At 39.8% G+C, this 17864-nt stretch overlaps 1 protein-coding gene across 1 annotated transcript in view; it reads left to right on the forward strand.

The window, feature by feature from the left end:
- Positions 1-1134: 1134 nt before the first annotated feature.
- ATP6AP1 (ATPase H+ transporting accessory protein 1) overlaps positions 1135-17864 on the forward strand; it is a 57927-nt gene continuing 41197 nt past the window's right edge. Inside the window, exons 1-4 of the mRNA XM_074596245.1 lie at positions 1135-1706; positions 9191-9317; positions 9422-9490; positions 16804-16997. Coding sequence (XP_074452346.1) covers positions 1576-1706; positions 9191-9317; positions 9422-9490; positions 16804-16997 — 521 coding nt within the window. The 5' untranslated portion in view covers positions 1135-1575. The remainder of the gene's footprint in view (positions 1707-9190; positions 9318-9421; positions 9491-16803; positions 16998-17864) is intronic.

Here is a 17864-nt window from a genome sequence, read left to right on the forward strand (position 1 = left end):
AAGAATTACAGTCGATTGGCTTTGCGGGTAGGAGGTGCACACAAAAAGTGGCAAGCGTATTCTGGACAGTTATGTGAGAAACCAGATCTCTCACGTCCTACCATGGAAAAGTCAGCCACTTCGAGAATTACAAAGTATTTTGCTTGTGTTGACTGAACTATTCCAACTCAAACTAAAATCTCCCTAGGGCATCCCAGTTCCACCCCTGTCTTTGTGCTCCGGATTGCTGTCTTACTTGTACGCTCCCTCAAACAGCCAAACAAACAGCGGCTTGCGAAAAGGGATATGAAAGATTTACAATATGGCTCTGAGGAGAAGAGGAAAAAGAGCAATTAAAGGGTTAACTTCGGTGTTGTGTAAAGATAACACAGAGAAGAAAAGGAACATGTAGATGACTGGGTTTATTACTTCCCTCAAAATTACTATTTTTGTCTCACACATCTGATTTCAGATTGAAGCGATGAACAAATTGCCTTATATTAAGCCATAGCACTCTAACGGTATGCTGTGAGTTAAGGCAAATGGATTTAATTAATCAAGCTCCGTGTGCTCAGATTCAGAAGTGCGTGCACTTGTTTATATCTTCTCTTACAATTGTCGCTGCGCTTCCTTATTTTCCCCTTATCACAACTTGTTTTAACATAGCTAACTTCCCCCCCCCCCCCCCGTATTTTCCCTAACATGTGATTGTGAAGAGGCATCCGTGCCCTGTGCCGACCACGTGTTGAGTGACTGCTGCTGCCTAACGCAGTCACAAGGTGCAGAAACAGCTCAGCGCTTGGCAGGAGCAGAGAAGTATGCTGGAGGAATTTGCCTCTCAGCATGGTGAAATTATCTATGACTATTTTCATCCTGCATGAGGCTTGTGAAGCACTGGAGTCGTGTCAGGTTCTGAAGCGATTATCGTTTGCTCCTGACTTTTGATATTTTTCATTTTTTTGGGACAGCTTCGCTCCGTGCCAAAGGCAGCTGAACAATTCCATGTTTCAGTGGATACGGTCCAAAAGTACCATTTTCTCACTCTCTTCCTTCTTGCTGGAATCTGCAATAGATAGATTTACTGCAGATTTCAAACCTGTCAACACCCGAATGTGTGACACCAGCTCTCAATACATGTGAAAGAGCTAAGCTGAGGGACGTGGTAATATGTAGCAGGGGAAGAAGATAAAAGTTCTGCAGAATACATTTTGTGCAGTACAGAAAACTTTTCTATAAACTCCATTTTAAAATTGAGCAACTCTGTTATCAGCCTGCAGTTATCAGGGAGTTAGAGAACAGTAGGACAGGAGTTTGGACTTCATAACTCTCCGTTGTCCTAGAAAGTCAGAGGAATCTGCCTGTGCTTATGCTGCGGAGAGTTTTATGAGCTGCTTAAATCACCAAACTGAAAGTTATTAAAAAAAATACGTATAACTCCTGACTTCAAGCTAAGGAAGTCCGTGTTTTGGAAATCCCCCGCTGTCGTTACAGAGCAACCTCACCCAGCAGCCCGGCTGAATCCGGATAGCTGCAACTGAACCGGAAAGTGCAGCCGTGGGTACGCTGGGACTTTCCTCTGCAGCTGGCCAGTTCCGTATGAACTTGCCCGGAGTCATGACGCAGCTGTGCGCTGCGGCTCCAGCCCCGCTGCTCTGTGCCCTCGCCCTGCTCTTCCAAACGTCTCTCTCGGCGGACCATGTACCGATGCTGCTTTGGTCAACTCAGAGGTAAGAAATCTAATGAAAAGGTATCTCTGCTTATGCTGTTGCTCTGTGTTTGTGTGCAGAGTATATTGTATATCATCGGTTGTGGTAAATAACCTCTAGACAATAAAATTACCCAATAAATAAATTTGGCCCTAGGCAGTCGAACAGCCTAACAGATTAATTTACCCATTTTTGTTTATAATTTTAGTGTTCTGAGATGGGCAGTAAGAAGTAAATAGAACCCATATTCTTCAAGTCTGAAGTAAATAGGCTTTATTCACCCTAAGGCAACCTTGAACTCCACTGTTAGAGTTGTCACGACTTAAAGGCACAACATAAGGCAGTCTCACAAAAAGGACCTGACCAAAAACTGTGTGGGCAACCTTAATCCTCGCATTTCCTAACTCCTGGATCCTGATTTTTTCACTTTAATGTTCTTTTTAATGCAGGTTTTTTAACACTGCTATACGCATGAACACCAGTTGTTAGAAACAGCTACAGAGACTTGACAGACGCGAAAAGACACGTGGAATTCAGGGGTTTGCATATACTTATGAAATAAGATTTTGAACCTGTCTTGAAAGAGCCAGATATAGACCTCTTTTTTTTTCCAACCAGGAATTTTACTCATGCAGACTTTAAGGATTTTATATAATTACTTGGGATTTCCAGAAATACAGCAGCTTGGGCAATGCAGTGGCTTCCGGTGGGGTACTGGATATGCAAAGCTGACAGCGGACTCTGCGCCGCTTATTCACACGGCTGCCTCTGCAGGGCATGCACGTTGGTGTTGTCTAGGAAGTACTGCCCCAAAATACAGTAAGCTGGTGTCAGAGATTTGTATGAAAAGACTCCTGAGGGGCTTATGGGATCACAGGACTGAATGGATGGAGTAAGGGCAAAGTCCTGCTTTGGGTAGGAAGGCGACAACGGATCTGCTGTACTCTATGTTTGCCTAAGGCGTGTTTTGGCCCGAGTAAATCACTTGACTCTCTCCTAATTCCTAAATCCTCCACATTCTTAACCTGGTTTGTCTGAATTGTAAACCCTCTCGTGGGGAGTTCATCTCGTACTCTCAGCAAACACATATGTGTTATACCTAGGTCAACAGGCCTGATCTCAGCCTGATCTCATTTCTCTAATGCAAATAAACCATAACACCAACAGTATTTTGAATTTGTCACAATCCAGCTGGGTGACTTCATAACCATAAAATGCTTTCCTGTACCACGACATAACCTTGGTGCACAGGATGACCCTCGCTTTTGCTGTAAGGAGCTGCGGAAGGGGCTGCGGTGACGGGGATTCCTGTTGGGTCCCTTTGCTGGCGCGACCAAGCTGTGTGTGCCTGGGCAGGGGGAGTTGTGCTTCTGAACTCCTTTGGTCATCAACTCTTGTCAGGTCTGAACTCATGGGATTTGATTCTTTTGTATTTTTATTGCTTTGTGAATTCCCAGAGTGTTACTTGTGATTTATGTGAATTCCCAAAGTGTTAACTTGTGATTTACTCTTCTGTAAACTGGGAAAGAAACGAAACCAATGGTTTCTTGGGAGGTAATTATCCTTTCAGCTGGTTGCGCTGGATTCACTCGACCTTTCATGAGGCTTTGAGCCATTCTTCAACATATTTGAGACACTCAAATTAAGTGCATTATCTCGCTAGTAAAAGAATCGGACTAAATTCTGCTATCATTTATCCTAGTGTAAATCCTTTGTCTTTAGGCAAATTTATTAAAATTATTAAAAATCTGAGAGCTAAATCTTGTTAATATTTTTTTTTTCTTTTTTTCAGTTGCTTCTCAATGTGGTAATATCAAGGCAGCAATAGGAGGATTCAGAATTTTTATAAACATTAGGAATGATTGATTCAGTTGTTCAGGAGATATTTCTCCAGATACAGTGCCATATAGAGAAGCATGCTACTTTTCTGGTTTTTCCTATGTGATGCTGTAACGCTGAGGGCCACAGAAAACTGATGTGTAGGAGGTGTTGGTTGTGTTTCTTTCGTATGTATCCTGGACGCTGCATCCTTTTCCCAGCAGTAATTAATACCAGCTTTGACATATGTCTGCTCATCTCTTAAGCATTTCCAGAAATGGAACCTCTGGTCCCTGGGGACCCACAATGTATAGGAATCTGCAAAGTCTGATAAAGTTTGATCAGGTAATTTTAATTTTTTTTTTTTTTTTTTTTTTTAACCTGAAAGAAATAAACGGATGTCTCAACATCATGGCTTTTTTATATTCAAAATACTTAATCTGTTCACCTTTACACAACACAGGCATATGTATGAGTACTAACCTGTATTTAAAAGCAAAGTAAACATCGCAAAGAGTTGTTCTTAGGATAAAAATGCTCCTAAGAGTCTAAGCAAAAATCAGTGCTTCCTTTGTCCTACTTCCTAGTTTACGTAAATAACACGCCTGTTGTCAATATAAGCAAAATCTTATCAGTTAATCCAAGGTGGTCATAACAGCAAACTTTCCACCAAGATGTAATTAACAACTTGCTCTACTGCAGTTTGTTCAGGCTTATACAGATCTAGAGCAAGAAGAATCAGGATAGTGGACTGATTAAACCAGTATCATGTTTCCAGGAATAGAACATTTTCTGGAAGAATTGTTCCTCTTACCGTGACCTTCGCATTTTTGAAAGATGAGGTTCGTGTGGGGCAGAAATTAGTTCTGGTGAAAGTCAATGAAGCAATGGGAAAGGAGACTTATGTTATTTTATAAAATAAAGAAACAGTAACTTTTGTTTGCTAACCCTTTACTCCATGCTTTACATCTTGGTACTTTGCAGTGATGCAAAGTTTGCAGTGTGTGACCTACAGGCTTATGAAATCTGAAAACTACTATTAAGAGTTTTGGGAAGGGTAACTAAAGAAGTGCAGCAATTATCAAAGGATTTCTATTTGCCTTGTGGAAACATGTCCCTCCAGTTTAAAGCTTCAGTGATTCATTGATCAACAGAAGCTCAGATTCACTGATCTATTCCATCACCCTCTCCCAGCTTATCTGGTAGGATATGATATTGAATAGTTGAAGGACAATACATTTTGCTCTTCTTTAGAACTGGCCAGTGTTTGTAAAGTCATATGTCAGAACAGCTGTATTAGAAAAATGTAACACTTTAAAGTCTCTCTTTTATGCATTATTATTGTACTGTAATCGTGCTATTAAAGATGATGTTAGATGTCAGACACAGATGAAATCTGCAGCTGAAAAACACATGCAGCGTGCAAAGCATAAAAGAAGTATGATATTAAATCCTTACAGGGACATTAGTAAATCAAATACCTCTTTCTTCTAGAAAGAAAAATGCAGATCTGTACTTTGAGAAAAATAAGGACTTTCTACCAAACAACAGTTTTTCTCCATTAAGCTCAGGAAAAAGAAGAAATGGGAGTAACCCAGTAGGTCACAGTGTCCTGCTTTTCACAAAGTAATACTAATATATCAGTGGACATTCTCCAAATAACTTCGGCATGGAAAAATTAACCTTTATCTTAAATTAGACTTTAAACTAATATCTCCTGGTTGCTTTTCAAAGCAGTAAAGATGGAGCGGTTTCTCTTGGATATGATTCACAGAAGAAACTTGACTTAGCCATTTTGAACCAATATTCAAAAGAATTTCTTTTCCTCCATAGAGAGGGAGCCTGAGGAAATAAATTCATTAAAATTAGCTTTTGTGATTGCCCCCTCATGTGTTTGTTTTAGGAATGATTTTTTGCATACAGTCACTGAAAATATGTTACTACCTTCATTTATGTTACGCTTACGTTGGTAAATGAATCCTGTTCTGGCAAATCTCTTCAGGCCCAGGCTGGACGGGGCTTTGAGCAGCCTGGTCTAGTGGGAGGTGTCCCTGCCCATGGCAGGGGGGTGGGAACTGGATGATCTTTAAGGTCCCTTCCAACTCTAACCATGCTATGATTCTGTGATTCTAAATCCAGATTATAAGTGACTTTGAGAAGGCATTCATGCCAAATAGTAAATTTGCAGGATTTCTTAAAACTGCAGGGAATTTGCTGAAAAAATCTGCTGAAAGAAGGTGGAAATGAAAAGGATACAGTGGAAACAGAAAATTGTTTTAGCTGCAATTTTATTGGACTTCTGTGGAGATAATGAGTGCTAACGGGCTTGAGTAGCTTTTTGATCTATTTTTTTTCCGTGATGATGAGTTTTCATTCCACTGCCACTAGTAGTAATGGTGACATGTGACCTTTGCGAGTAAAAGTGGTATTTGAAGGTAATTTCCATTTTTTTTAATTAGCTTGTTTGCTTCTGCTGTGCAGGAGAAAATATTATTTCTTGTACTGTAATCATGAGGTGACTGAAAGAGAAAACTGACAAGAATAACTTGTAGGAAGGAGTTGAGAAGCCAGCTACAAAGCAAGAATGTAAACTCACAAGTCAGAGTGATAGAAGCCCTGTTATCTTACCGTAGCCCTTCTGGGAGGTCCAGATACAACAAACCTTGACATCTTTGCTTCCATCATAAATAAGTAAGCGTTCAAATCCCAGTTCTACCTAGACAGAGCTCTGGTCAGAGGAAAATCTGTATGCTCAAACTTGTTGTCATGTCAGAGCAGTCAGGGACAAGCAAGAAGCAAAATACCAAGCTGAACTTTCTTTCTTCTCGTTCTGTAGTCCGTTTTCTGGCTATCGGAGGAAAGAGACAGCAGTTGAGTTTTACATTTCCTCCTTTTTAGCCAGCAGAAAAGCGCATACATTAGCAGAGCTCGTCGGTATGAGCCCCCACGGCTGAGGACCCAGGACGGCTCTGCGGTGGGGAGGTTAAGCCCGATGTGCTGGGCACACAGATGACTGCACAGGCCTGTGCCTCTTTGGAAGCAAAATTTTACGTGAGCAATCAATAGCAGCAATCAATATGTGTGTCGGCCTTCTGCCTGTTTCATCCTATGCCATCCCTCACTGATCCCTTGCTGCCTGCTTGAGGTGAAGAGGTCAAAGGGATGGACCGGTTCCTTGCATTCAGTGAAGCATACTTTCAGCTTAGCCACGATGCGCTGTCTGTGGCAGTCGCGTATCTCCATTTCACTCTGTGGTTCCCGGTAAACCAGCTAGTAAAACATGCTGACATTTCCCGCCGGAACTGTGGTGGGAATATCGTTGCATCCAGCTGACAGTAGCAGCCTGTACAATGAGGGGGTGTAGCCTCGCCTACCGCCATGCATAGCGCTCAGCAAACTATTTAGAAGAAGCAAATTAAATGTGTGTGTAATATGGTGGAATAAGTATTAGGCAAATGCTGCATTGTAATAGAATTATTAGCTAACTGATGTAGATTTATTTTTCTAACGATGATGCTGGAGTTACTAAAGTTGCCTGCTTGGAAGCTAAAAAGTCTCACAAAAGGTGCTCTTCAAGGTTAGATAGCTAACGAGAGCTGCTTGAAGGAACAGGGAAAACCTTAGAACCAAGTATGCTTTAAAACAGGATCATTAAATTTCTGAAGTTTTGAGTTCACGACAAAAGTCTTTGCTATGGTGCTGCTGCAAAAAGCATTGTGTTGTTTCATGTGCTTTCTGTTATCTTTTATTCTTAATTGCAAGTCCCAAAAGCTGTCCAAATATTCTTTTTTTTTCCTAACACTAGGCATGAAATAGATTTATTTAGTTAGTTTTTTAAATAAGTATACCAAGATATTTGCTATCATTTTCTTTCACAGAAGCCATTTTTTAACATCTCTTAACCTAATCTATCTTATTTTCCTTTAATATTATTAGTATTTTGGTGCGGCCACGCAATGCATAAAGTCAATATGAAAGTCAGTTCCTGAACAGTCCTTCAGATCTTTGGGAGTTTTTGTGTTTTCAAATATCTTATTATTGAAGATTATACGTAAATATTTGAGATCGTGAGGTTTGACTTTTCTGAAAAATTGAGGCATGTCTGTTACAATTTCTAAGTTGTTTGGCCTCATAAATACAAATTAATAAGGGTTTTGAAACACAAATGACAAAGAAATGAAGGTGCTGAGCAAAACTAAGAAAATATCAAATGATAATTTCTATCAAATAGAAAAAATTTCTTTCCTGCACAGCAAGGTTTACTTCTAAAGCTTGAAAAGCGACAGACAGAAGATCAACTAGAATTTAATTTTAACATCTGCAGCACGTTGTCCTGAAGGCATGAGCCTTCCACGTGTTCTGTTTGCTCTAACGCTCTCTGAAACCCCAGACTCTGAAGGGAGCGAGGTATCTGGGACTGCAGGACCGCTCTGCTTTTACCTCTGCCGTTACGGGTGCAGTTGGACACTTTCGATTCACCCTCAGCAGTCTTCGTTGGAATTACGGGGAAGTCTTGAAGTGAAATATAGATTTTCCTTATCTGAGAAACAACATTGAAACCGCCTCTGTGTGTTCGTTACCCCTGTTCTGCCTCCATCTTAAGAGACTGCAAAGGTTGTTTTTATTCATAAAAGCTTGCTGTACAAGGGGCATTTTCGAAATGCTTTGGGTTAGAAAATTTAATAAGCATCTCAGCTTCACCAAATTGCAATCGTATAATAGCTGATGCTACAGAACACCGCAATTCTCCTTATTCTATTCTTGGTATTTAGAATAATTTAGAGAGTTTGGAATACCCTATTTCTCAGGCCTAAGCAACTGACGTGGGTTTGGGAAAGGTGGGACAATAAGCTTCAAGCTCCTTGTTTTTTATAGAATGACAATATTACCTTAGCCAAGGCACCTGGGACCAAAAATTTCATAATTAATTTCATCCCTTTAGACCCATGTTGCATACTGTTAAAATCCCGTTCAGATGTAGAAAGGATAGTGCCACCTCTTGTTTTGCCCATAACTGGTTTTGGTGGTAGTAAAACTACATCGATGAGTTATTTCTCTGTCCAGTCCTCACAATGACAGGTTGGCAGAAGAATTGTAAGCTTCTCTTGGTGTCTTGAGCTGCTCTGCTCAGAAGAGCTCCTGCTTCTGGAAAGGTGGCTTTTCTGAGCTGCTTCTGCAGAGCAGCTCCTTCATCATGAAAACCTTAGGAGAGAACATATTGTTTACAATAACACTGAAAAGCCACTTTTACTTAAGAAAATGTTTATGAAAAAATACTGATTTATGATAACTTGTGGTCTAGCCCGAGTTCTCCTCTCTGGCCACCGAGATGTCTGACAGGATTCACCTTGGGAATTCTCTCTGAAGATTTTCAACGTATTCTTCTTCATTCCACTTAGTAGCTAATTTTTTGGAAGATGCAACTGTGCTGTTGTACACAAACAAGAAATTAGAGAGAGACAGTTACCTTGATTGGACCAATTTCATTCCTGCTGTAACACAGTTAATGTGGTATGGGCATAAACGGGCAAGTTCTTTTCCTCTTGAGTAGAACGAAAGTAAACTGAACTGTAAACCTGATCTTAATCTAAAGGTGATTATATCGTTACCTGCTGCTGCACATTTAAAGAAAGAAGCGGTGTCATCATTGCAGCAAATTTTACGGATAAAAATTTTTTTCTTTGTAGATCACAGTGGAATCCAGACACTGCTTTGCACGAAGGACACGTTGTCTCAGCACAGGAGCTGACCGTACTCTTGCAACCTGTTTTTACCCAGAATTCCAGAAACCTCATCTTGTTCCTGCAAGATACAGTATGTGACATTAATTCCCCTTCTCTCACCAATGCCGAGTGCAAGTCCGTACCTAAAGGAAACGCCGTGGCTCCTTCTCACCAATCTCTCTCTTTGTTTTTCAGCTTAGCGTAGATGATTTCACGTACCTCAGCGAATCCTACGGTAACAAGAATCCATTTCAAAATGTTCAGGCAAGCATTTCTTTTTTTATTTCTTTATATGCAGTATTTAATATTAAAAAAGGTATAAGAAAGATGCAAACGAGCAATAATTGGGAAAAATTAAACTGAATCACAGCATTTTTCCTATTTAAATCATTTATTGAGATTATTTCAGTTTAAGCAAATGGGTTAAAGGAAATCAACTGAGTTTGTAGAATTGTTTTGTAGCTATTTTCTTTCTGAAGATCAAGTTTTCAGAAGTCATCATAACTGACAAAATTGTTTCTAAACGTGCTGCAATTTTCTATTCTAAAAAACAATATAAACTTCCAGACTGGCACCCCAAAATTCTGTTTTGAAGCTGTTAGAAGAAAAGAAGTTGTAGGAATCAATTATTTATTCCCAATTTTCAGAACTGAACATCTATTTTATTTTCATAAAAATTGAAGCTCTCTTAACTCATGCAGAGAATTAACTTTTATATTTTCATGTGGTTAATATATGACTAGATACTAGATTGCTTTAATCTTCATGAAAATAAGCCATGCTACTTTGAAATTTGAAATTAACTCCAGGCACAGAATGCAAGACAGAGTCCTCCTGAGCCGGTCAGCAACTTCAACTTACCTTCTCAATCAGGAGGTTTAGAGATTTTGTGCATGTTATACTTGCATGACAGTTTACTGAACTGTAATTAGACAAAGGAAGTGTTGACATGTGGAAGTCATAAGGCATTCCCGTAGGCAGAGCAGCATGAACGCAGCCATTAGTAATGTAACTGCTAGCAGAGCACATAAGGAAGTGTGCATTCCCAAGCACCACACAGCAAGCTGTATGTGTAATTAAATACATAAATATTCACATATTACCTGTGTCTACATCTGTACTAAGAACCTCACGTCTTCCTTGTGTCAAGGATACTGGAGATCTTCGTCTCTTTAACAGCGTTTTAACACTGGTGCTGGAACAAAAACAGCTATTCAGAGTACGTACATGGGTTTTCTGAGGAATGAATGGGAGTAATAATCATTTGTAGTGCAAGGATCAGCGGTTGCGCCCACAGGCAGAGGTACTGTGGTACTTCTCTGGTATGCCTTATCTTCTCTGGGTTTAAAATCTGTGCAAGGCTGTGTCTGGAGCAAATTTTGTTGCCGCCTGACTGCAAAGCTGGTTTGATTTTAGAAGCTGTGTGAAATGCACACGTGACACTGCAAGCTCCTGATGATGTGGTGGTCTTATTTAAGTAGGCCCTGGATATCTAAAAGGACAGATATTAAAGTATTTAAAACTTTCTTCTTTTGCCTTGTAAGCAGGACTACACCAGACCTGTAGGTAGAGCTGAGGGTAGAGATGAGTCCAGAGACTGATGGGTTGAGAAATCAGGTGGTATACTGAGTGGACCGGGAACCCAGTAAGTAAATCTTTTGTCCTCACAGCAGGACAATCTGGCCCAGCAAAGATTTAAACCCAGGTTTTCAACAAGCTGAATTAGTGTCAGTAACAGTTTGTTTGCTTTCTAACCTTGCCTCTGTTCCCTTTCTGTCTTGGAGCTGAGAAACTTTTTGTCATTACAGCTTCTTTAAAACTGAAAAGTTTCTTTTGACATATTGCTCACCTTAACTCCTGGGTTGCTCACCAGAACTTCCTAGATCAGTTCTGTTAGACCTGGCAATCTTAATACTTTTCTAGCATAGTTTTGTGGGAGTGAGGTGCTGAAACTTGAGTGAAGGAAAATGGGACATATAAACTAAATATTTCTTTTTTGCTTAGGTGCCCATATGGAGAATTTTGTCAATATCTCTTGCACAGACTTGTAGCTTTTAGGGCCAGAAAGGATCTTTATAAACATCCGGTTCCATCTTGAATGTGACAGAGGCTACAAAAATTTGCTCGGTTGCTGTTGCCTCAGTTGCACTCCACTTGAGCTACTTTGGGAAAGAAATCCATTCTTAATCATGCTATGAAAGACTCTGTTATAATATTCACAGAACAAAGGACAAAGTGAAGGTCAGGTCTGAGTTTTCTCTCTGGGGAAATTAGAATCTTTGATGTTGCATAATCACAAATTTTTATACCTTCACACTCTATATTACACGAGTGATTCATTAAGTTACAATAAATGTTCCATGTCACTCGAGTATCCTCCTTTTGAACTTCAGAAATGCAAATTTATTCACAAACCTAAACTGGAGATCTTATTTAGAATGTATATGTGCATGTAGCAGCATGTGTACTACAGGAAGGAAGTGTTATTTGTAAAAGAGTTATAGGCTTGTAAACCACAGGGACATTTGCAGATATTAGGTTTGTTCAGCTACATTAGCAGCTGTTTTGAGCTTTTGGGATCAATGGGTTTGTATGCAATAAAAGAATTCTATTTCCATTTAACACAAAAGGAATCTTATAGGTAGATCATTCATCTTAAACATTCAAAGAGCTTTTTAATTAAATAATAAAATACAAAGATTAGCACTTGGGGAACTTTTTTGTCAAGTAGTCACCTACCCTACGAACTATTTTTCTTTAATATTAGCTTTGGGTTTGCCCCGAGAATGCTCGGCTCCGTAGAACTGCAGTGTGTGGTAACACACTCCAATTAACGGCCAGCTGTGCAGCTGCATAATTATTATTGTAAGTCATTGCTATTTGTGATTCTGTATCTCCATCGTATCCTCACTCAGTGGTCATAGACTGAGGAGTACTACTTAGTCACGTGTGATACAGAGGTCTTACTATAGTTTTGATTGTCTTTGTTCCCTTTCTCTTTGCCTCTTTTAGTTTTATTATATTATTTTTGACAAAAGGGGCATGCAGAACTACATAATAATCAAGATATAAGTTCATCATAGATTTATTTAGTGACATGATGGTATTTTGTTCTCTAGTCTTTTTGAAAACACTACAAATATTTGATTTTTCAATTCTGATCATTGTCAGCCACTGAATTGACATTTTGAAAGAGCTGTTGTGCCTCTTAAGGTTTCATTACTGAAGGGTAACACTCAGTTCCGAGCCTATTATGTGTTATTGTGTACGTAAAATTAGTGTTGTTTTTTTTCTCACCCTGTGCTCTGCTAAAATCAATTCACATTGAATCTCATCAGTTACTTTGTTGTCCAAGAGGTTGTACCAGAAGTTGCTTCTGCAATTTGTCAGCCTTTGCCTTTACTATCTTGAATAATGCAGTGTAATCAGCACATTTCATTAACTCAGTAGTTATGCCTTTTTAACAGATAATTTATGAAGATATGGAACAGAACAGACCCTAGTGCAGGCACAGATACGTTTTTCTACTCCTTGCTTGCTATCTCTTTACCTAGTCTTTAGCTATCCTTTACCTACCTCCATGTGAAGCCTGCCTCTCTCACGCTGAAGCTGCTTCGTTTCTTTAGGAGTCTTTGCTTCAAGTCCAAGGCTCTGCCAAGTGCATTTTGTGGATCCAAGTACACTGTGTCAGCTAGAGATCCTTGGTGTACGTGCCTATGGACTCCTTTGGAGATTTTCAGAAGAATTGTGAGGCACAACTTCTTTTTTTGCAAAAACCATGTCAGCTTTTTCCCAATATACCCCTTCCTTGTTGTTATAGTCTGTATTTATTCTTTGAAATAGTTCCTCCTGTTCTCGGGCTTCAGGTTTGCCTCTCTATAGTTCCTTGGATCTGTCTGTAACCCTTGAAAGAAAATCCGGTGTCATGTTTGCCACCATATAGTACAGTGGTATGGAGGCTTGTTCAACAATACTTTCTGTAGCTGCAGATCAATTTTCATTAAAATCATAATATACAGCTTTATGCATACATTTGGAGAACACAGGTACAGCGTAAAAGTCTGTAAGATTAATAGTAATTGGAGAGTTAAAATACAACAATTATAATTTTTTTGCAGTTCTCACTGTGTGTAGAAACAGATGCACCTCCAAATCTGAATAGATTTTTCTTTTTTATAGACAACCCATTAACCCATGCTGTGGAAAATAAATACAATACTTTAATATTTTAAATGACATATTCACAGGTAGAAGGTAAAGATTTAAAAGATCTCTTTTACATGGAAGAGCTTCCCTACTTTGTAGGTTCTTGGATATTTTCAGAGCCAACACAGAGACTTTTTCCTAACTAATATTTTTATTATAGTACTGTCTATCAGCTTTCGTGCCAAACATAAACTAGTTCAGAACAATGATCCTTTATAGAAGGATGCATAAGTCTTTAACAAAGATTCTAACAATAGGTTTTTAATGATAGACCTAAATTTATTCCATTCCAGCTTCAAATTGCTTAGGTGTAATGTCAGTCCAGTTAACGTAACACTTAAACCAGAACTGGGCAAGTAAGTCCAAGCACAGCTTTATCATAGTGCAGCTACTTGGCTTCAGGACGGCTAGAAATGTGGACAGAGTCATCCCACACCTACCTTCAAAAAAACCTGCATGGTGATATATGCAATCCAAGAGTGAAGTTTCTTTCAACTTGGGGGGTTGGACTAGATGACTTTTAAAGGTCCCTTCCAACCCAACACATTCTATGATTCTATGATTTCACTCAGGAGAGATGCTTCAGGGGACACTAAGGAAGGTAAATGAACTCATAATCAGAATAAGCTGCCTATAGACAGGTTATAGGTTCTGGCATTTAATGTAGAAAGCTCTGCTGTCACCCCAACAACTCCATAGGAGGTTTTCTTCCCTTTCCCTTTCCCTTTCCCTTTCCCTTTCCCTTTCCCTTTCCCTTTCCCTTTCCCTTTCCCTTTCCCTTTCCCTCTCCCTCTCCCTCTCCCTCTCCCTCTCCCTCTCCCAGCTACTCTGTGGTTATACCTCTTTGTTTAGTCCTTCAGCAGAATGCAAAATCAGGTGTTTCTCAGTAATCCTCTTTGCTCTTTACCCTCTTTTTGACTTCTCGTGTTTGGAACATACATGGTAGTTGAAATCCTAAAATGCATAAAGCAACATAAGGGTATTGCAAAGAGAATTGTGCAATGGCCAAATGTCAAGAAGGACAAACAAGAGGCATGGGATCAGAATGGCTGGCTGAGGCTGATGAGTGGATATCCAGCTGTGTCTGCCCTTCAGATGGCAGACAGTTGAATACCAGTGGCTGGAAGCTGAGACAGATGGCAGTGCAGGATTGGTTAGGAGCAGAGGCACAATTCAGATATTACTCAGTAATGATGCATTTTATATCTTATTCTACAATAAATGAGTAATCTGCTTAATATATATCCTTGGAAGAAGTGGCTGCTGCCATTCTGGCTGCTGCTAGGGGGCAAGGAATTAAAATATTGAAAATAAAACAAAATAATTGACTATTGCTCAGAATTTTAGCTCTAAATTCATATGTGCAAAGAAACCAAAATGAAAAAAGCAACCTTCCAGTACCTAAAGGGGGCCTACATAAAGCTAGAGAGAGACTTTTTACAAGGGCATGTAGTGATAGGACAAGCAATAATAGTTTTAGACTGAAACAGAGTAGATTTAGATCAGATATAAGGAAGAAATTCTTCACTATGAGAGTGGTGAGACACTGGAACAGGTTGGCCAGAGAAGCTGTGGCTGCCCCATCCCTGGAAGTGTTCAAGGCCAGGCTGGATGGGGCTTTGAGCAGCCTGGTCTAGTGGGAGGTGTCCCTGCCCATGGCAGGGGGGTGGGAACTAGATGATCTCTAAGGTCCTTTGCAAGCCTAACGATTTTATGATTCTATGATTTTATGAAATGTATCATCCTTTCCTTCCAGGCGGTGCTAAAAACACCACTCAAAGACCTCTGAACCAAATCAGTGCTTTCTGCTCTATTTTAATTTCTGCAGTTATTTTTCTATCAGTCTGGCAAATCAGACGATACTGCACAATATTCCCTTATGAGCATCTATAGAAATGCGAAAATAACTAGCCTTTGCCTAGGAAGGAAAACATGTGAGCAATTAGAAAGAACCAGAGCAGGTCAGAAAAGTGGTAGGCAGTCAGAGAACAGACAAAAAGGAAGAAGAGTAGGAGGAGAAAAGTGTTAGCAACACTACAACAATTGCATCAGTTAGAGGGGGAGGGAGAGTCTATAACAACTCGAATATCTGAATGTTGGATCAAGTGAGAGACTCAATCTAGACTTAAATATAGAAAATGGGAAAGCAAAGTTAACAAGTTGTAAACTAGGACTCAACGAAAAAGTATCTTCAAATATCGATCTTAAATTTGGGGTACATTAATTTTGATCTTTCTCAAGTCTCCATCTTGCATTTTCTTTCCCTGAATATTTCAAGTTAATTTTATTACCAAGAAAAGCCCTCGGAAAGGAACTTTTTTGACTATGCAGGTTTCAAATTCATAGAATGAGAATGTTTTCAAATGCAGAAACTCCACTATGAGAATTATAAATAAAGTGATAGATAACTTGATGTGTGATTATCTGAACCAGTTCAGCCTGAGCTTTATAATTTGTATTTTGAGTAGAAAGACAGAAAGTACATGACATTAAGTTTGTTTATGTGTGTCTGGAGGCTCTGTAGATCCTGAAACATGTAGCTTTCTTTAATTAACAGTTACAAATTAGGTGCTTGTCTGTACTGTGTGCTGTACCACCAGGATGTAGACAAAGGAAGGGTATTTATTTTGCAAAGTATGACGCCGTACTGAATGGAGCTGGGGGAACTTGAGGTGTCTGACATTGATCCTTGTCATCTCTGAGGACATTTAGTTAGAGGGTTGTCTGATGAGCTTTGCTTCTGGCAGCGTTCATAACCTGTCTCTCCAATAGATTCTTAGCTTGAGAACTACATCATCTATATAGAGAACTATGTAGGACGAGGGGTAATGGTTTTAAACTGAAAGAGGGGAGATTTATATTAGATATTGGGAAGAAATTCTTTACTGTGAGGGTGGTGAGGCACTGGCACAGGTTGCCCAGGGAGGTTGTGGCTGCCCCATCCCTGGAAGTGTTCAAGGCCAGGCTGGATGGGGCTTTGAGCAGCCTGGTCTAGTGGGAGGTGTCCCTGCCCATGGCAGGGGGGTTGGAACTAGATGATCTTTAAGGTCCCTTCCAACCCAAACCATTCTGTGATTCTATGATCCGTCTCTCCTCTCCCACCACACCTGTGGAGAGGACAGTAGGAATCTGGTGTCCCTGAGTGCCTTAAGCTTGCCCCAAGAAGGTGTAGGAATAAGAACAATGCGTGTCCCTTCACTGCCCCTTTCCAGGAGCAACCTGCAGCCAGCATCAGGCTGGTGAGAACTCACGTAGTGTTTACCATGGTTGTTCCGCACCTTGAATATTAAATTAAGGATACATTAAAAAAAAAAAAAGGTTTGTGTTTAGTTATTAAGCAAGTAAATAAACTGTTCATAAATTTATTACAGGAAATTCTTCAGTCTTCTCCTTCATCTTTAGTTTTGCCAGCTGTTGACTGCAAAGCTACCAGGGATCTTCTGAGCTTCCTTCAGGCATCAGAAGATTGGAAGTTAACAAACGTAACTGATCTCGATGTCTCTCATCTGGAAGTGAATACATCTAAACCAAACTTAGTGGTGGTTCAGCTACGACCACTAGTCAGGTAGGAGCTTGTCACAAACAAAACTGACCCACACGCGTGCACGATTTTTAAAGGTTTTGAAAATGTCACTTGTATTCAGGAAATTTTAAAACCAAAATGGAAGCTCACAGAGTTAGCAAAGTTACTTTTCTTGCAAAGGTGAATTTGGTGTTTTTTAAAGCCCCCTAATGAGCTTACCAGGTGTAATAGAGGAATCATGTTGAAAAAGTCAGTCAGGCATTCCTATTTTGTCTGCCTCATTATATGAGAACAAAGGGACAACTATTAAAACTAAATGGCAACACACTTTTAGCAGAAAGGCTGAATTATTTTATGCAACACATGATTAACCTGCAGAATTAATTGCTAGAGGGCATTCCGGGAGTCAAAAAAACTGGCAGGATAAATAAACAAGCAAATAAACATACAGACAAGGCTGAAGTTAGTATGAATAAAGAGACTGGTTTTCATCACTCTAGAAGGAATAGGAGGGCTATAATTCTTCATGTTTCCAGGCCTATGACAACTGATCTAAGAGGTCTAAGAGGTACAGAGAGACTGTTCCTTCAGGGGAACGTATATTTAGAAAATACGAGGTGTGGGTGTATTGGGTCCCTCTGCTCATCTTCTGCTCTTTCTTCTTCCTAGCCCTGTTACTTGGGCATTTGTACGTGTCGGTAGACGGTGCGTGTGTCAGTGGGTGCTAAGAAAGTGCAGCTATAGCTGTGCGTCACTACACCAAAAAAAAGATGATAACCATTTTAAGGAGCTCATGTACAAATATTAGAAAAGGGGCCAACTCCAAATGAAAAGAAAATCAGTAGTTTGCCTTCTCTGCAGCTAAGGTAGTTTGAAGGGTTTGAGAAATCATCTGAAGATGTGCTCCTT

The sequence above is a fragment of the Larus michahellis genome, chromosome 1, assembly GCF_964199755.1.
Source record: "Larus michahellis chromosome 1, bLarMic1.1, whole genome shotgun sequence".
NCBI classification, from domain to species: Eukaryota; Metazoa; Chordata; class Aves; order Charadriiformes; family Laridae; genus Larus; species Larus michahellis.